The sequence below is a fragment of the Lontra canadensis genome, unplaced genomic scaffold (assembly GCF_010015895.1).
Source record: "Lontra canadensis isolate GAN:19392208 unplaced genomic scaffold, GSC_riverotter_1.0 scaffold156, whole genome shotgun sequence".
In the NCBI taxonomy this organism is placed as follows: domain Eukaryota; kingdom Metazoa; phylum Chordata; class Mammalia; order Carnivora; family Mustelidae; genus Lontra; species Lontra canadensis.
Genome location: NW_022631150.1, coordinates 228045 through 244171, shown reverse-complemented (window position 1 = coordinate 244171; position 16127 = coordinate 228045). Strand labels below are relative to the sequence as shown.

At 37.2% G+C, this 16127-nt stretch overlaps 1 protein-coding gene across 1 annotated transcript in view; it reads left to right on the top strand.

The window, feature by feature from the left end:
* The window catches only part of SGK1 (serum/glucocorticoid regulated kinase 1), a 108456-nt gene that overhangs the window by 67066 nt on the left and 25263 nt on the right, over window positions 1-16127 (top strand). The window contains exon 3 of the mRNA XM_032844788.1: window positions 10672-10747. Coding sequence (XP_032700679.1) covers window positions 10672-10747 — 76 coding nt within the window. The remainder of the gene's footprint in view (window positions 1-10671; window positions 10748-16127) is intronic.

Genomic DNA, 16127 nt, shown 5'->3' with positions numbered 1-16127 from the left:
TATCTATTGTCACTTGGCTGTGTAACTACTTCTGTGGCTGGAGTGGTATGCTAGTATGTTAAGGCACTGGGATTTGGTGAATAAGTCAGGACACAGTCCCTTTTGCTATAGGGCTTACGGTCTAGGAATATCTAAATTATAAATAATGAACAATAGAAAGGCTTCATTTTTCCAAGAAGTACGTATTTTTGTAGTTTTTCTGCTCCCTACCTTTTTGTGAATTTCTATTGCCCTGAATTGGAAATTTTTTTCTCCCAAGTAACTTTTAATCATTGCTTTGTGAAAAGAAGTATCCTTTTATCATCTTTATTTTCCCACAACAAATACTTAAAAACAGCAATATATTTTACACCGTCTGGGAAGAAAGTGAACACCAATGGTATCAAGAATAAATTCCATTCTTTTTTCCAAACAGGTTAATAAGGGAGAGATAAACCCTCAAATTAAAAAGAATTAAACCCTCAAATTAAAAAGAATAAATCTTGAATAAAATTTTCAAATAGATTTTATTAGTAACTCATGTATAGTATTTACAACCTAAGTCATTTGACTGTAAGTATGTAGATATTTGGAGGCATTCTGGTTTAGTGATTAAAAGCCTGGGCTTGCTAGCTGCATTTTCCTTTTCTGAGTTATCTTATTTTGGCATCTGTAAAATGGGCATAATGATAATAATACCTTTCTCATAGTGATGCTGAGAGTACAGAGTTAGCTAATGTGAAGCACTAGAACCTCTTGGCTCTAGGTGTAGTCTTTTGCCCTAGAAGGCTACACTTGTGTTTTGCCCTCTGAAGTTTTCCAGCATGTGCTTTTCTGGCCTGGCCAAGGGTTGGGTTCCTGGCAGCAGTACTTTGTAGCTCCCAGACAGGTTTGAAAAGACATGTGCTCCAGAGCCAGGGACTGGGAATGAGGGAGCCGGAGGGAGGGCTGACCCTTGAAGACTGCCACTGAGCTGAGGAGAGGCTGGAGTGAGGGCAAGTAAACGCAAAGCTTTCCTACCATTTTTAGGTTGCCCGCCCCCCTTTTTTAATTCAATCTTCACTTGGTCGTGATAAACCTGTTGTCTGGAGTTTTAACAGATTTGGTTCTGACAGCTTCTCCTTGCTTTTTGATGTTTCTGCCCAAGACCAGGCACTTGGAGGAGCCGACTCCGCCATCTTGCTGATTTCCCTGGATAAGGTTTCAAAGGTTAACGTGTCCACACTTCCCCTCCTCCCAAGAATGGACAGCAAGAATGCCCAGAGTTTGTTCAGAGGGTTCATGGAGTAATGAGATAATAAATATGCTGACCCATTGTAAACACTCCATAAAAATATGATTAGTGATTATTTGCTGGAATATAGTATGACTTTAAATTCTAGGTCTAGGGAAAACTTCAATACCAGATTGCAGTGTCTTTTGTTTTCTTTTTTAGGACAACTAAAGGTAGCATCATTCAGGCATCAGGATCGGTCCTATATGCCTTTAAAGATCTGGAACGTCTGTTTGATCCTTGACCAACCTCTGTATCCACAATTATGCTTGAATGATAAAATCCAAACTCAAGCCAGTTCAGGATTTTCTATAGCCCACTGAAAAAATAAGTAGAAAAAAGTATAGAGACAGAAAGAAAAGAAAAAAGTCAACCGCACATGGAAAATACCTGCCCAGGGAAGCAGCTAATGCAGGATCTTCTTGGAACACTCCCAGGCCCACGATCTTAACCTGCTTATTTCCCAGAAGTTACTTCCCTCAAGTGTTCTGGCTGGGATCAGAACCTACACCTCTTAAAGCTGAAATTCAGTGCTTAGTAAAAACTGTCCACTTCTCCACATGTTATATAGATGTTTTTCATTCCCTGGACATTTTCTCATTCATTTCTCCATGGGCCTAATGACCTACCCACTGAATACCAAAGACATGTTGGATAAAGGATCATTGTCAAGTTGTATGATTAACTTGGCTAAATGCTAACACAGTTTCGCAATGAAAACCTTCCTTCTCTGCCATTCAAAACTTTGTAAAAGATGTATTTATTCGTGGTGTTTTTGCTTATGGAAAAAATACATTTCATAATTGTCAGGTATTGTTTTTAACATATGTTTCATATCAGATACAAAAAAAGGTCAAATGAGATCTTAAAAAAAAAAATGTTGGCTGGATCTGCTAAAAGTGAGTCTTCCAGCACATCTGGGAACCTCTGTAAAAAATTAACTCAACATTCTGGGCTCTTGGGATGGCCAGTTTATTAACTGGTTTTGCAGAAGCACTCTGTGAAAGCCAAGGCATATAAGAAATATTTTTAGACCTGTAGACCATTAAATACTGTATAGTTAGCCCACTGCATGAGAAAAACAGCAGGTAGTTAAATGGAGGTGTCTAGTTCCATTCACAGATGGAAAAAGAAACCATGCATTTGTTGGCTATTGCATTTGAAAATTTAGACTCTGGTTAAAATGTTATTGGAAGATTGAATATCAGACTTTTTTATTAAAAGAAAATTAAACATCAAGAATTATAGCAAAGCAAATTATAATCACATTGGCCTTGAATCTGACATAGCTTCTGTATAGAAAAGCAGTAGGAACATTTTATCCTAGGACCTTACATAAAATCCAGATCCAGATTTCTATTTCTGCCTCCCCACCCCGCCGTTGTCAAATACCTTTGTAGAGATCTGCTCAAAGAGAAAAATACTAAAGAACGTTGTAATTTGCCTTGAATGATACTCTAAAAAACCCACATTTCTCTTTTTCTCATAATGCCTAAGATTAGGTGTTTGTTCAACATTTAACTTAGGCCTGGAAATCATCCCTTATGTCACCCTTGTATGCTACAGTGACCCTGAAATCACCATACTTAGTTTCTTCCCTATACCCAGTGGATAAATATGACTTAATCGGTGTTACTTCTGTTTGGCAGAAGTTGGTTTCAGCATGACAGAGATTCCTGAGGAGTTTACCATTATGCTGGTACTCCAGTCCCTCTCCCCTTGCATGGAGTCCTGCACTGGTATTTATTTTTTAAGTTTCTTATTGCAATGTGTAGCCTCGTTTGAGAACAACTGGAAAGCAATGTGCATAAGTAGGGGAAAGAAGAATCTAGTGGACTAGACACGGATGCATCATGGACAAATCCAAATGATAAACTAAATTGAGCCTGAATCTATGCACAGTTTTGAAGATTATTCTTCCCATCTATGGTGTTATAGTCCTAGATAAGAGTCTGAAAGATAAATAGAGCCAATCATTAATAACTTTCTCCAATGAATGTATTGGTAGCACAGTAGAGCCTAAACAATTTTCTACATCTTTATGCTAAGAAAAATAAATGGTTTGATTGGAATGTCAGGAGCTAAACATCAGGCCAGGTCCTGGCCTTACCATGAGGCAGGCCTCCAGTTTCTTTCATTACTACATATTTCTGGAAGCATCAACTACTGAGTTAACCCCACTCTCAACCACTTCAGGACTCCAACACCAGAAATTCAGGAGGGTCCAAACCCTAGAAGAATTGAAAACATGTGTTAAACCATGACATTTTGGCATAACAATTGTCTCCTTTAATTTCTAATAACTTAAATTGAGGAGGACTTACAGACTTCATTTTTAATTGTTTAGAGATTAATAATTCAATCATTTAGCAAATGTTTGCTGAATGCTTACAGTGTGCAAACAATCCTCAGGAGTCATGAAATTTATAGAAGACCATAAAAAATGAATGAGACAATTATATATTAAGTGTCATGGGGAAATAAAAGGCAGAAGGGGAAAGACATTTCCAAAACAGGGTGTCAGGAAGGGCTTCACTGAGAGGATGACGTTGGAGCAAATACTTGGAGAAGACGAGAATTATGCAGATACCTAAGAAAAGAAAGTTGTAGTCCGAGTGCTCAGCAAGCACAATGCCTGGAAAGAAGTCTTTTTTATTTTTTGCTGGTACTATCAGTATATAGATAATTCAATTAACAGAACAAATGCTGAAAGAGTTTATCTCTTCTAGCCTCCAGTCTGTCATGATTCTCCTGTTAACATGTTCAATTGTATGACCATGGCTAATAACACCTATTAATTATCGAGCCCTACAGGGAACTAAGCCTAAGCCTGACCCTAAGCCTAACTTTACAGGGAACTAAGCCTAAGCCTGACCCTAAGCCTAACTTTAATTTTGACAGTTTATCCAATAAGGAGGCTAAGGCTAAAAGAGATTATGTAACATTCCCAGGGTCACACACAGAGCCAAGTGTGGGGTGGCCATATTTTATTACAGGTCTATCTGACTCCAAAGCCCATGCTCTAAACAGCCATATCCAGTTATTTCTACCAACTTTGATCTAAAATAAATGCAAGGAAGTGTCTCTTAACCACAGTGGAGGTAGTGCAAACAACATGAATAACTTCTGGCTATCTGTGTGACCTTCTGTAAGTCACTTTACCCCTTTCAGAATTTGTTTTCCCATCCATTAAATAAGGAGGCTAAACTAAGTCATGTGTTAAATCCATTCTACCCACAAAATACTATTATCCTGTGATACATTAACTAACGCTGGCCCCTGTACCATCTTTTGAATCCTACCAAACCAATGATGTAGTCAGTGAACATGCAGTGATTACCTTTTCTGAGCCAGGCACAAACTACAAACACCATGCCTCCAGATAATTTCTACTTAAGAATTTAGTTATATACTTTGGTACAGATTACATAAAGGTTTGACCTGGATGTCAGTCAAACCAACTCTGTGTGTCTTCTTTGTTTTGTGTTTTAACTTACAAATGAAGATGTGTGATTGTTGGTTCTGATGCTGTTACTGAAAAATTTGTAGGAAGATAGGATCCTTTAAAGCCTCAAAAATGATCACATATTGGGGCGCCTGGGTGACTCAGTCAGTTAAGTGTCCAACTCTTGGTTTTGGCTCCAGTCATGATCTCAGGGTTCTGAGATTGAGCCTCACCTGTGGCTTGGCACTCAGCGGGGAGTCTACTTGAGATTCTCTCCCTCTCCCTCTGCCCCTCCCCTTGCACTTGAACTCTCTCTCTCTCTCATTTTCAGTAATAAATAAATCTTTAAAAAATAAAAATAAAAAAATAAAGTGACCACATATTACCTGACTCCCTACTCATGTCTTCCTGTTTATTGCCTCCATGGTGCTCTTCTCAACAGCTGGCATTAGGAAACTAGTTCTGCGAGGGCAGGGGCACATCCATCTGGTTCCCAGCTATTCGGGCATTGTCCGAAAACATTCAATATGTTTTCCACAAATATTCATTCGATTAAATGTGTAATTGAATTAATTTCAAAATTGAGGAGAAATCCAAGCTTTAAGAAGCCAACATCAGTTCTCAACAAACATCTTGAAATGTCAAGACTCGGACTTTATCCCTCCATCAGTCACTCACTTACGCTATGTTCCCCACTAGTCCTCAGTATCTTCATCTATGAAGCAAGAAGGAAGGTGACAAAAGATGTGTTGCTGCTCCCCAAATCTCTGATCCTTTCAACTCTACTAACATGTGATTTAATAGAGGTTTACCCTGGACATCTTGATTTTATGTAGACCAGAGGTTGAAACTGAAATACTTGCTGGGCCAGCAGGAAACAGAAATAAGCAAAGTGGGTTGGATGATAAATTGTCTTAAGCAATTCACAGTCATAAAGGCCAAATCAAAAAATATTAAAAAATCAACAAAAATGCAAGTGAAATAAAGCCTCCAAAAGAAGAACATTTGTCTACTTGATTGGAATCACAGTGTTCTCAGGAGCCAAGATGAGTCCCTATGTTCCATGTCATATGGATGTAATTAATGTTAAGCAGCTGAATGATGATAAATCATTAGTTCTCTCAGAACTATAAGACTTAGTATCTCTGTTGAAATTCTTTGACGAATCTCTTGACAAGACTCCTGCTGCCCTGTGTACACTGTCAGGTTAGTGATACCAGATACACAGACTGTGAGATGTTTGTTGTAGTGAAATAGTGTGGATGGATTCTCATCCTGCCATGTGCAATGTGGAGGATTAGCCCAAAGGTGGAGTCTTGAGAACCCACACCTACCTACCCCCATCCACAACTGTGTAAGTGTCTCCACTAAACACCCAAAGATGATATGGTCTGGGTAAGTCAGAGATGAAGCAAGTGCCACCAGAAGGACTGTAGGCACAGCACATGAACCAGGCCCTAAGTATGCTCCACAAGCCAGCCACGTTATCTGAGGCACAGGGTAGAGTGATTTCTTTAGCTGCCGGGGACTATGGACAGTCATGGCCACAGTTGACCATTCTTCTTGGTCCCCAAATTCCAAAGCTCTGAAATATTTAGGACTTCTCCCTCTTTCCTCACTTGTGGTCATCCCTCAAATTTTACAAAATCATTACAGCTGCCCTTCATAGCCATCCCTCCCTTCTGATTTTCACAGTGCCCTTGCTCATTGTGCTCTTCCTCGGTGTATCTGTGACAGCGCAGCAGCTTCCTGATCTCCTCAGCTTTGGTCCTTTGTGACTCTGGTCTTTCATACAAACTGCTAAGGCTCTTGAATTCCCTCAGAGTGAAGGATTCATTGACATTCAAAGCCTTTCACCATCTGGCTTCTACCTAGTTTCCAGTCATTTCTCCCATGAGCTTTCTATTCCCATGAGGTAGTTCCACCAAGAATTGCCTAACCATGCCTTATTAAGTTTTGCTCCCACACCTTTGTTTGTAATTGCCCCTCCCACCTTGCATGCTTTTTTACTGCCTGTCCACCAATCCAGTGTTGCCAGTATTTTCCAAACCTGCTCAAGTCCTCCCTGTTCCTTAAAGCCTTGCTCAACAACTTTGTCCACACTATTCATTCCTTTTTTAAAAGTGGACAAAATTTAATAGCTATACAACATTCTTCATGTTGGATTTAGAGGAACTTAATATGAGGTTCCATAGACATCTTTGTAGATGGTTATGTCCTGTTACCAAAATCACAAGGTAAGGAGCTAGTGATCAATACATTTCCATTGTGCTCTTATAACAATCAGGGCAGCCCTTTGGTCTTCAACAAAAGCTTAATAAATACTTGTTGGATATAATAAAGCCATCCGAGAGAAAAAAAATAAGGAAGACTTTTCTTCCCCTGGGTACACAGAACTGAATTTAAATTTAATATTTGCAGAATGGCTTTATATTCTGTGATAGTATCTAGAGGACTTTTTCTAAAGCCTCACTAAAGCAGTTTAAGAAGCAAAATCTTATATCACTAGATATAAACTGTTCTTGCTTACTTTTGAACATCATGTAACCTGAGATGGGAGAGACTCAACTTCCCTGGTTAAGAACAAACAAACATGTTGAGAGTTTCTATTGTATTTTAGGGAGAATTAATGACTTTAGCAGTAAAGTATACTGCATACTTTAGTAGCATACTGCTAAAATCATAAAAAGTCATACACAAATTATAAATAAGTCTAAAGTAAATCAGGGACAAATCCATATGTTCTTATTAATTTTTCCCATGTCATCACCACAGGTGATTTTTAAATTATTCATATATGCATGTATATGTATTTATTGTGGAGCAATGTTCTTTAAATCAAGATAAGATGGAATGAGGAAAGGTGACCATAATTGTTTCCTTTCTGGCAACCCTACAGATACTACAACTTGTCATTAATTGAAGGCATTTTGTAGAATTAAGATTTGGCTCATTTCTCATGTCAGTGGAGTCTCTAATGATTTATTCACAGGTTCATTTCCCAGAGCTTGTCCAAAATTTCTGAACATCTGATATCTCCCTAGATGTGTTAATCTGAAGCACCCTACCTTTTAGTGTTAAACTACTTCTGTCCTTATTCAAATGCCCTTATCTTTCTAATGTTCTAATGTTATAGTAACTTATGAAAGTACTTCTAGATCTCAAAACTCTAGGGAATAAGCATTCAGCAATGACCTTCTAGAAGTAATCCTCTTTCCTTCACCTTCACTCTAAAACTTTCAATTCTATTAGGCAAGGAGATTTTCCCTCCTTTCCCTCCAGGGATGTATTAGAAATAAGTTGAAAGACAGTACCTCTTTTATGAGAAAAACATATATTTTTAAGACAACCTCCCCCCCAAACCTGTAAGGATTTAAATAAGTGTGACTAAGTTCCATCAACTTTGTTGAATTCACAGTTTTAAAGGATCTCTTTCTAAATTGTCAGTTCCAAATTGCTCTGTATGCAAAACAGTGCAAGAGATCATTTTGTTTTTCAGAATGTTTATGCTGTCATTTATTAAATAAACTTTAACAGCCTTCATTAAACTTTAATAAATCTAATTATGGTTTGAATTGTTGGTTGTGGTAATAGCATGTAGTTATGGGGGGAAAAAATTCATTACTTAAAAACATTCTAAAGAAATTACAGCTGAAGTGTCACGATGTCTGGTATTTGCTTCATGATATTCCAGCCTAAAAAAGAGGGGAATAGATGAACTAAGACTGGTAAAATGATAAAGTGTTGAAAACTGTTAAAAGCTGTATGATGGGTACATAAGTGGCTATTATACTGTTTACTTTTTTGTGTGCTTGAAATTTTTACCTCAGTAAAGAGACTTAAAACCATTTCATGAGGAAGGGAGGCAAAAAAGAAGCCTGCCACCCTGGAAATGGAAGGCCCAGGTGAGACAGAATGGCTACTCTGAAATATTTGAGGAAATCATTTCCCAAAGAGAGCAGATGTTCTATGCAGCTCAAGAGTGAACTAGAACAAGTGAGCAAAGTTTCAAGGATCCAGATTTCAATTCAACCTGTAAAGAACTTTCTAACAATTGGAGCAGTATTTTAGTGGACTATGTTATCCCTTTGAAGGAATTTATATTGAGGTCACTTAGTGAAGTTGGAAGGATTTTTGCATTGCTGCTCAGAATGTCATGTGGTCCATACATTCTTCTTATTTTTCCTTGAGATTTACATTTTCATGATTTTTTTTACCACAATTTAACTTCTGAAATCATATTTCCTATCAATTAAAAACACATTACACTACCAGAAAATTCCATTAATAAAATGTAGACTCCATCCATTTTTATTTATCAAATATTTTATGTACCTATCTGATATAGTCACAGGTGTAGGAGGGTGACCGATCCCTTAATTTTTGTGTGTGTGGTAGGAACAATTACCATGAAATCTTCCCTATTTACAGATCTTTTCAGTGTATATTACAGTAATACCTACTTTAGGCACAACGCTGTTCAACAGATCTCTAGAAATTAATTATCTCATGTAACTGAAATTTTATACCCACTTCCTCCACTTCCTCCTTCTAGCCAGCCCCTGGCAAGCACCATTCTACTCTCTGATTTTGCATGTTTGACTACTTTAGATAGCTCTTAGAAGTAGTATCATGCAGTATTTGTTCCTCTCTGTCTGGCTTATTTCCCTTAGCCTAGGTTAATTCACCTTGTTGCAGATGGTGGGATTTCCTTCTTTTTTAAGGCAGAATAATATTTCATTTTAGGTATATACCACATTTTCTTGATCCACTCATCTTTCTACAGCCTTGTGGGTTGTTTTTATCTCCTGGTTGTTGTAAATGATACTGCAGTGAGCATAAGGGTGAAAATAATTCTCTGGGATCCTGGTTTCTACACGTTCTTTGCTAGTAGTTTCCACCAAGAGAAGGAGCCTGTGCCAGGTTGCAAATTGATTCATTGCTTCTTTCAACAGTAAAGACCTGCTAAGGAAAGAAAAGTTCAGCAGACCTAAACGAAGTATTAAGTGACATTCTTGAGTATTTTGATTGTTGCTGCAATGGAAGGAATTCATCCATGAAATAATCATAGGGACTTTTCATGAGTAATCAAATTTAGATATAAAATATATCTTCTAAATACAATAATATAAATTCTATATATATAAAGTCTATAATTAACACATAAAATAATATAAACATCTATAGATACAAAAGACATCCTCTAAATTGAATGTCCTTCTTACCCTAAGATTTCTATTTCCCCAACTGAAACTATTTTTGAAAGCCACACATCACGTGAGTATGAAGTTGCACCCAAAAAAAGGATTAGTGCTGTTCCCTAGAAATTGTTGTGAGGAATTTATTATGTGGATATGCCCTACGCAGAGACATTAGGTTGAATACAATATATATAAATATATATTGCATATGTGTATGTGCTAGTATTTTAAAACTATAGCTTCTGTTATGATTATAAAATAAGAATTAATTTTATTTCTTTGTTTCAAGTTTTTATTTAAGTTCTCATTAGTTAACATACAGTGTGGTGTTAGTTTCAGAAGAATTTATTTTAAGGTGCCACTGAACTAAAAATAATTCTCCCTTATTATGTATCTTCCCAAGCATATATGCTAAAAGTACTTTCTCTATTATGTAGAAGTCCAAAACACGTTTCATGTGGTAAGTGTCCTTACGTTATTACATTGCTAATCTTACAAGGCCTCTGTGTACAGCTGTATAGTTTGCGCACTGCAAAAAGCATGGGATAAGGGAGCTAGCAGAAGCTGAACTCCAGCTCCCATGTGGTTATCCAGCCATGAATCCTGGCAGTGAAACTGTGTCAGGTCAAGGGTCACCCACGATCCCAACTGACCCGGGGCTGCCATATGCACTAGCTTCAGCCTTGGAATCTTGCCTATAGAACTGTAGGTTGGAAACAGCTGAAACAGTGAATGCATTTTCACATCACTTCTTTTCTCCTTATGTTTTCAAGGCGAAAGAGCCATGTAATCATGCCAGCATCCTGACCAAGCCTGACCCAAGAACCTTCTGGACTAATGATGATTCAGGTATTATTGGAAAAATGCACTCTGGCCCTGGGATGTACAGGAAGCATTTGTAGTAAAGCCCTACACAAAGGCAAGGTTTGGGGGGAAACTGTGTTTTGCTTGTTTGTTTGTTTGTTTGTTTGTTTATACCTAGTCTAACATTTGACGATACTTAACAATCAATTATATATATATATATTATATTTATTATATATACACAGATATATGTATATATAATACAAGTCCCCTAATTTTATCTTATTTTTTAGTATCTAAAGCATATATATGATCAGGCATGACTTTATGGAGTGTGAAGTATCTTCTAGCATTAGGGGCAATAGAGGAATGAGTCTCTTTCCTGGACTGGAGGATGGAGGTAAAGGATAAGGTGGCCAAATACTGGAAGTTTCTCTTCTAGAGGAAGAAGTAGATTAAAAAACCCAGGGGGAGTCACCCTTGAGAATACTTAGTGGAGGATAGGCATGACTTCTATCCAGAGGTATAAACCTAGTCAGAATCAGAGGAATGTCACTTTGTGAGATCAGAGAGAATTTGCTTCAGGTTGTGTAATTCAAAATCACCCTCAGAAAAAGAGTATGGTATGGAAATGGAAGGCATTTTTTTCCTTTTTTCGCAGCTGAGACACAAGGCCTAATTATGAGAGGTAAAGACCCACTACAAATTAAAAGAGAAGGTTAAGCCAAAGGAGCTAAAATACCTAAGAGAGTGTTACCAGAGCTTTCACCTTTTCTAATTAAAATAGGATCTAATTCAATAGAGAGCAGTAGTAGAGTAAGAGAGATAATACCTCATATTTGTATTAGGCCTCACGGTTTTATGAAGCTCATTCACAAGAATTCATATATTTTCAGCAACTCTGTGAAACAGGAGGGGCAGCCTATCCACACTGTCCCTGTGTGAGAGATAAAAATCAGACCCTGAAAGAGGCTGGCTGACAGAGCCAACGCTCATGACCAGAAAATACCAGAGCTGGGAGTAGGTTGGAGAGCCTGCTGGCCCAGTTCTATTACATGCTTCCTCAGAAGAAGCTGTCTTGTGAGAACCAACGTGGGCTAAGTCCCTGCTTTAATCTTTCCTTTATAAAAGAGAGTCAGACTATGCCCATTAGCAGAAGCTGGAGGGGGCCCTAAGGAGGAAGTACAAAAGCCTCTCATGCCTTTTTTCAAAGACCAGTCTTAGAGTCTAAACTTACTATCAATTTCCTTTGTCAAAAAAAATGATTGTCTTGTTTTCTGCCTTTTGAACAGAGATGAAAAGCATGAAAGTGAATTGGCCTATCTATGCCATCATTTTGGTCCATTAGTAATACAACCACAGAATAAACAAGCCATCCACTGGCTAATGCCACTAAGACCCACCGCACATGTGTTGTAAAGAAGCTATGTAGAACAAGACATCACAATTAAATAATAAAAATGGTTCCTAAAATTATGTAGAGGCTGGAATAGGAAGGAAATCTGTATGGAAAATAGTGTTCAGGCACTTTCTGGAGCTGGAAAAATTATGCTACAAGAAAAACTAATGCAAGTGGGGGGATGCCTGGGTAGCTCAGTCAGTTAAGCATCTGCCTTTGGTTCAGGTCATGATCTCGGGGGTCCTGGGATCGAGTTCCACATCGGGCTCCCTGCTCAGCAGTATGTCTGCTTCTCCCTCTCCCTCTCCTTCTGCCCCTCCTGCCTTGCTCATGTTCTCTCTCTCTCTCTCTCTCTTCTCTCAAATAAATAAATAAGATCTTGAAAAAAAGAAAAAAAGAGAAAAACTAATGCAGAACATATAAAGAAATAGCAATAGAAATACTTCAAATCTACATATTTAAAAAACTTTTTTAAAAATTATTTTTGTGTCATCAGTGGGGGTACAAAGATACCGTGTTCCCTCTGCGGTGGCTCATCTAGCAAAGAGCTTTTCCAGTAACCAAGTCCAAGACTAGGGTCTATGTCTAGTGATTTTGGAGGGAAGGGAGAGGGGTTCATTGTTCAGTCAAATCCCAACACAAGGATATTAAGATCTCTAACTATGGGGTGGAATTATCTTGGCTTCTTTTAATTCAGTCAATTTTTGTCTCATATATTTCAAAGCTCTGATACTAAACCATAAATTTTTATAAGTTATAGTTTTCGGATGAATTGATCATGTCCCACTTTATCTCTGGTAAAAGGGTTTGTTAAAAGTCTGGCATTTTTGTTTTTTTGGTTTTTTTTTTCCTGATATTAATATAGCCAAGCCAGCCTTCTCAAGCCTAATCTTCACATGGTATATCTTTACTATCCATGTACTTTCAACTTATCTGTCTGTGTCTTACAGTTAAAGTGCTTCTCATATACACCTCTTATAGTTAGGTTTTCCTTTTAAATCCTATCTGAAAATCTGTGGGGGTTTTTTGTTGTTGTTGTTATTTGGAATGTTTATATCTATACCTATGTATAGCTATACAATGGGATATTATTCGGTCATTAAAAAGAATATGTATACTGCATCATTTTTATCCATCCATCTAGGGATGGACACTTAGGTTGCTTCCATATCCTGGTTATCATAAATAATGCTGCAATAAACATTAGGAGTGCCTATATCTTTTCAAGCAAGTGTTTGTGTTTTCTTTGGGTAAATATCCAGTAGTGGAATTACTGAATTGAATGGTATTTTTATTTTAAATTTTTTGAGGAATCTTCATACTGTTTTCCAGAGTGGCTGCACCAGTTTGCATTCCCACCAACAGTTCAAGAGGGTTCCTTTTTCTCCACATCCTCATCAACACTCATTATTTCTTATGTTTTGATTTTAGCCACCCTGACAGATGTAAGGTGATTGCGATTTTCATTTGTATTTTCACATGATGATTAGTGACATTGAATATATTTTCACGTGTCTGTTGGCCATCTCTAGTTCTTCTTTGGAAAAATGTCTATTCAAGTTCTCTGCCCATTTTTAAATCATATCATTCGGTTTTTTGGTGTTGAGTTGTGTAAGTATTTTAGATACTAACCTTTTATCAGATATGTCATTTCAAATATCTTCTGCCACTTAGTTGTTGTGTTGATGGCTTCCTATGCTGTGCAAAAGCTTTTTATTTTGGTGTAGTCCTAATAGTTTATTTTTGTTTTTGTTTCCCTTGCCTCTAGAGATATTGATAATGTTGCTAAGGCTGATGTCCAAGAGATTCTGCCCCTGTTTTCTTTAAGAAGTTCCATACAAATTTTAGGATTAGTTGGTCTGGTTCTGTGAAAAATACTATTGGTATTTTGACAGGAACTGTATTGGATCTATGGATTGCTTGGTGTAGGAGGGACATTCTGATGATATTAATTCTTCTAACCCATAAGTTCAAAATACCTGAATATAATATGTCACCTTCCACTGCCTGCTTTAATTGTTTTAATCTTTGGTTTTTGTCAGTTTGACTATGATGTGTCTTAACTAGAGTCTGTGTTCTTTAAGATGTAGACCCCTCAGGTTTAGGAATTTAAACATCCTTCTAGTCTATTAGTAGTTTTCTTAGAATTTGAATCTGAAGGATGCAATGATTTCCTCTGTGGATTCTACACTGCCCCGTGTCCTTTGTTCTTCGGGATATCAGGATTCCAACTAAAACTTTTCCTAAATGCCTTCAATTCTATTAAGTGTAAACACCAACTAAAGCAGTTTTTAGCTATCCTCTGCAACATGCAAACATGTGAGCCTATAAATGGTCCTTTGCAAAGGCAGTGTTCTAGTTACAGCATGAATTTTGTTATGGGAACTTTTACCAACTCCTGAAATAATTGTGATATTATTCCATCATTTCCTACAGCAAATATATTGCAGTGAATGGCATATTTCCATTCAAAGCTAGCCATCATCAGAGTATTTTACTTATTTGACTTAATGTATAGTCCCTAGATACATAGTTTAAGTAGAGTTAACTATTAAGGGTAATTAGTCCACAATGATAGAAAGAGATGCCAAATTTTAAAATTATTTTGTTTTGAAATAAAGGTTTATGAGGGTCAGCGCACCCTAAAATCTGGTGGGATTGTCTGGATATTTCATACTCACCGTCTTTTTGCATGACTATCAGAGGACAGGACCAGCTCGCTCAGTTGCCTCGCACAGCTATGGTAGCTGGAGAAACAAAAGTAATTTTATAAAAAGTTTTTTTGAACATAATATAGAAGTGGCATCTCATCATGGGAAAGAAATGGAAAATAGAGAAAGGAAGAAAATCAATCACGCATAATCCTCCCGCCCACACTTGTTTTCATTGGACTGGACTCGCGCACGTTCCCAGCATTTGTCCTGACAATAGGCAAACAGGCTACACAAGTTTAGGCTCTTTCTTATTTTCTTTGTTTTTAGGCTTTGAAACTCGAGTTGTTTTTTTGCACACCTTTGTTTCTCAATTGCTGGTCCTGCAGTGGCCTGTAACGTTCTCTTACATTAGAATATCAAGGTAAGATGAGTTCTCCACATTTTCAAAATGGGTGTTTTTCCCAGTCCTCATACTGGCTACACAGATAATGCTCTTTGCTTAGAGGAAGTCGGATAATGAAGTGGTTAAACAATAAGGTTTCTTTTTGCAAAGACCATGATTTTAACTGGGCACTTGATTTGCCAGATGGGAAAATGGAACCCTCTGATATTCTCTCTGGGCTTTGATTTAAAGTCACCTTTTCACAAGAAAATGTAATTTCACCCTTGGGATGTTCAAAATGTCAAGCTAAAAATTAAAGACCAAGAAATCATTATTGTGAAAATTTTTTCCAGAGAGAAGAAGGAATGATTTTTTTTCTTCTGTTTTTCAGGATTATTCTTTGTTTCTTTATATTTTCTAATGAGTCATTACATTTTAGAATTCAGCCCAAATTTCTGGGGATGTAAAAATCACCAAAAAGTGGCAGATTCATATGTATTCAGGAGCAGTAATAGTTTATGTACCAAATGTAGAAACAAAATGATTCACAGTTTAAAAACATATGGACTACAGAAATATTTCAGTATTTCAGAGAATACGTAAAATTAGATCATTGAATTAATATAAGGAGAGGGAGGACTTCATTACATAGATTTTAAAAAGTGAAGAAACATAATTTCTAGACTTTTTTCTTAAAAAGCAAAATGGTCTCATATTTATATCTAGAAAACAGTTGCTTCAACCCTCAAACTATGGCATTATCTAACAAAACAAAAAAATGTGATACGAGTTAAACAGGATCTGCTTACACGGAAACTTTCTATCTGATACATGCTGGCCAGTGTAGACTTTGCCTCTTGCCATTAAAGATAAACCATTTGGTAAAAATCTATGGATACATGAAGATCCTGTATGTGGATTAACCTCATTTACTCAGGTTCTAACCACAGAAAGGTAAATATGTCAGTAGTAAGGTCATCCTACCCAGAG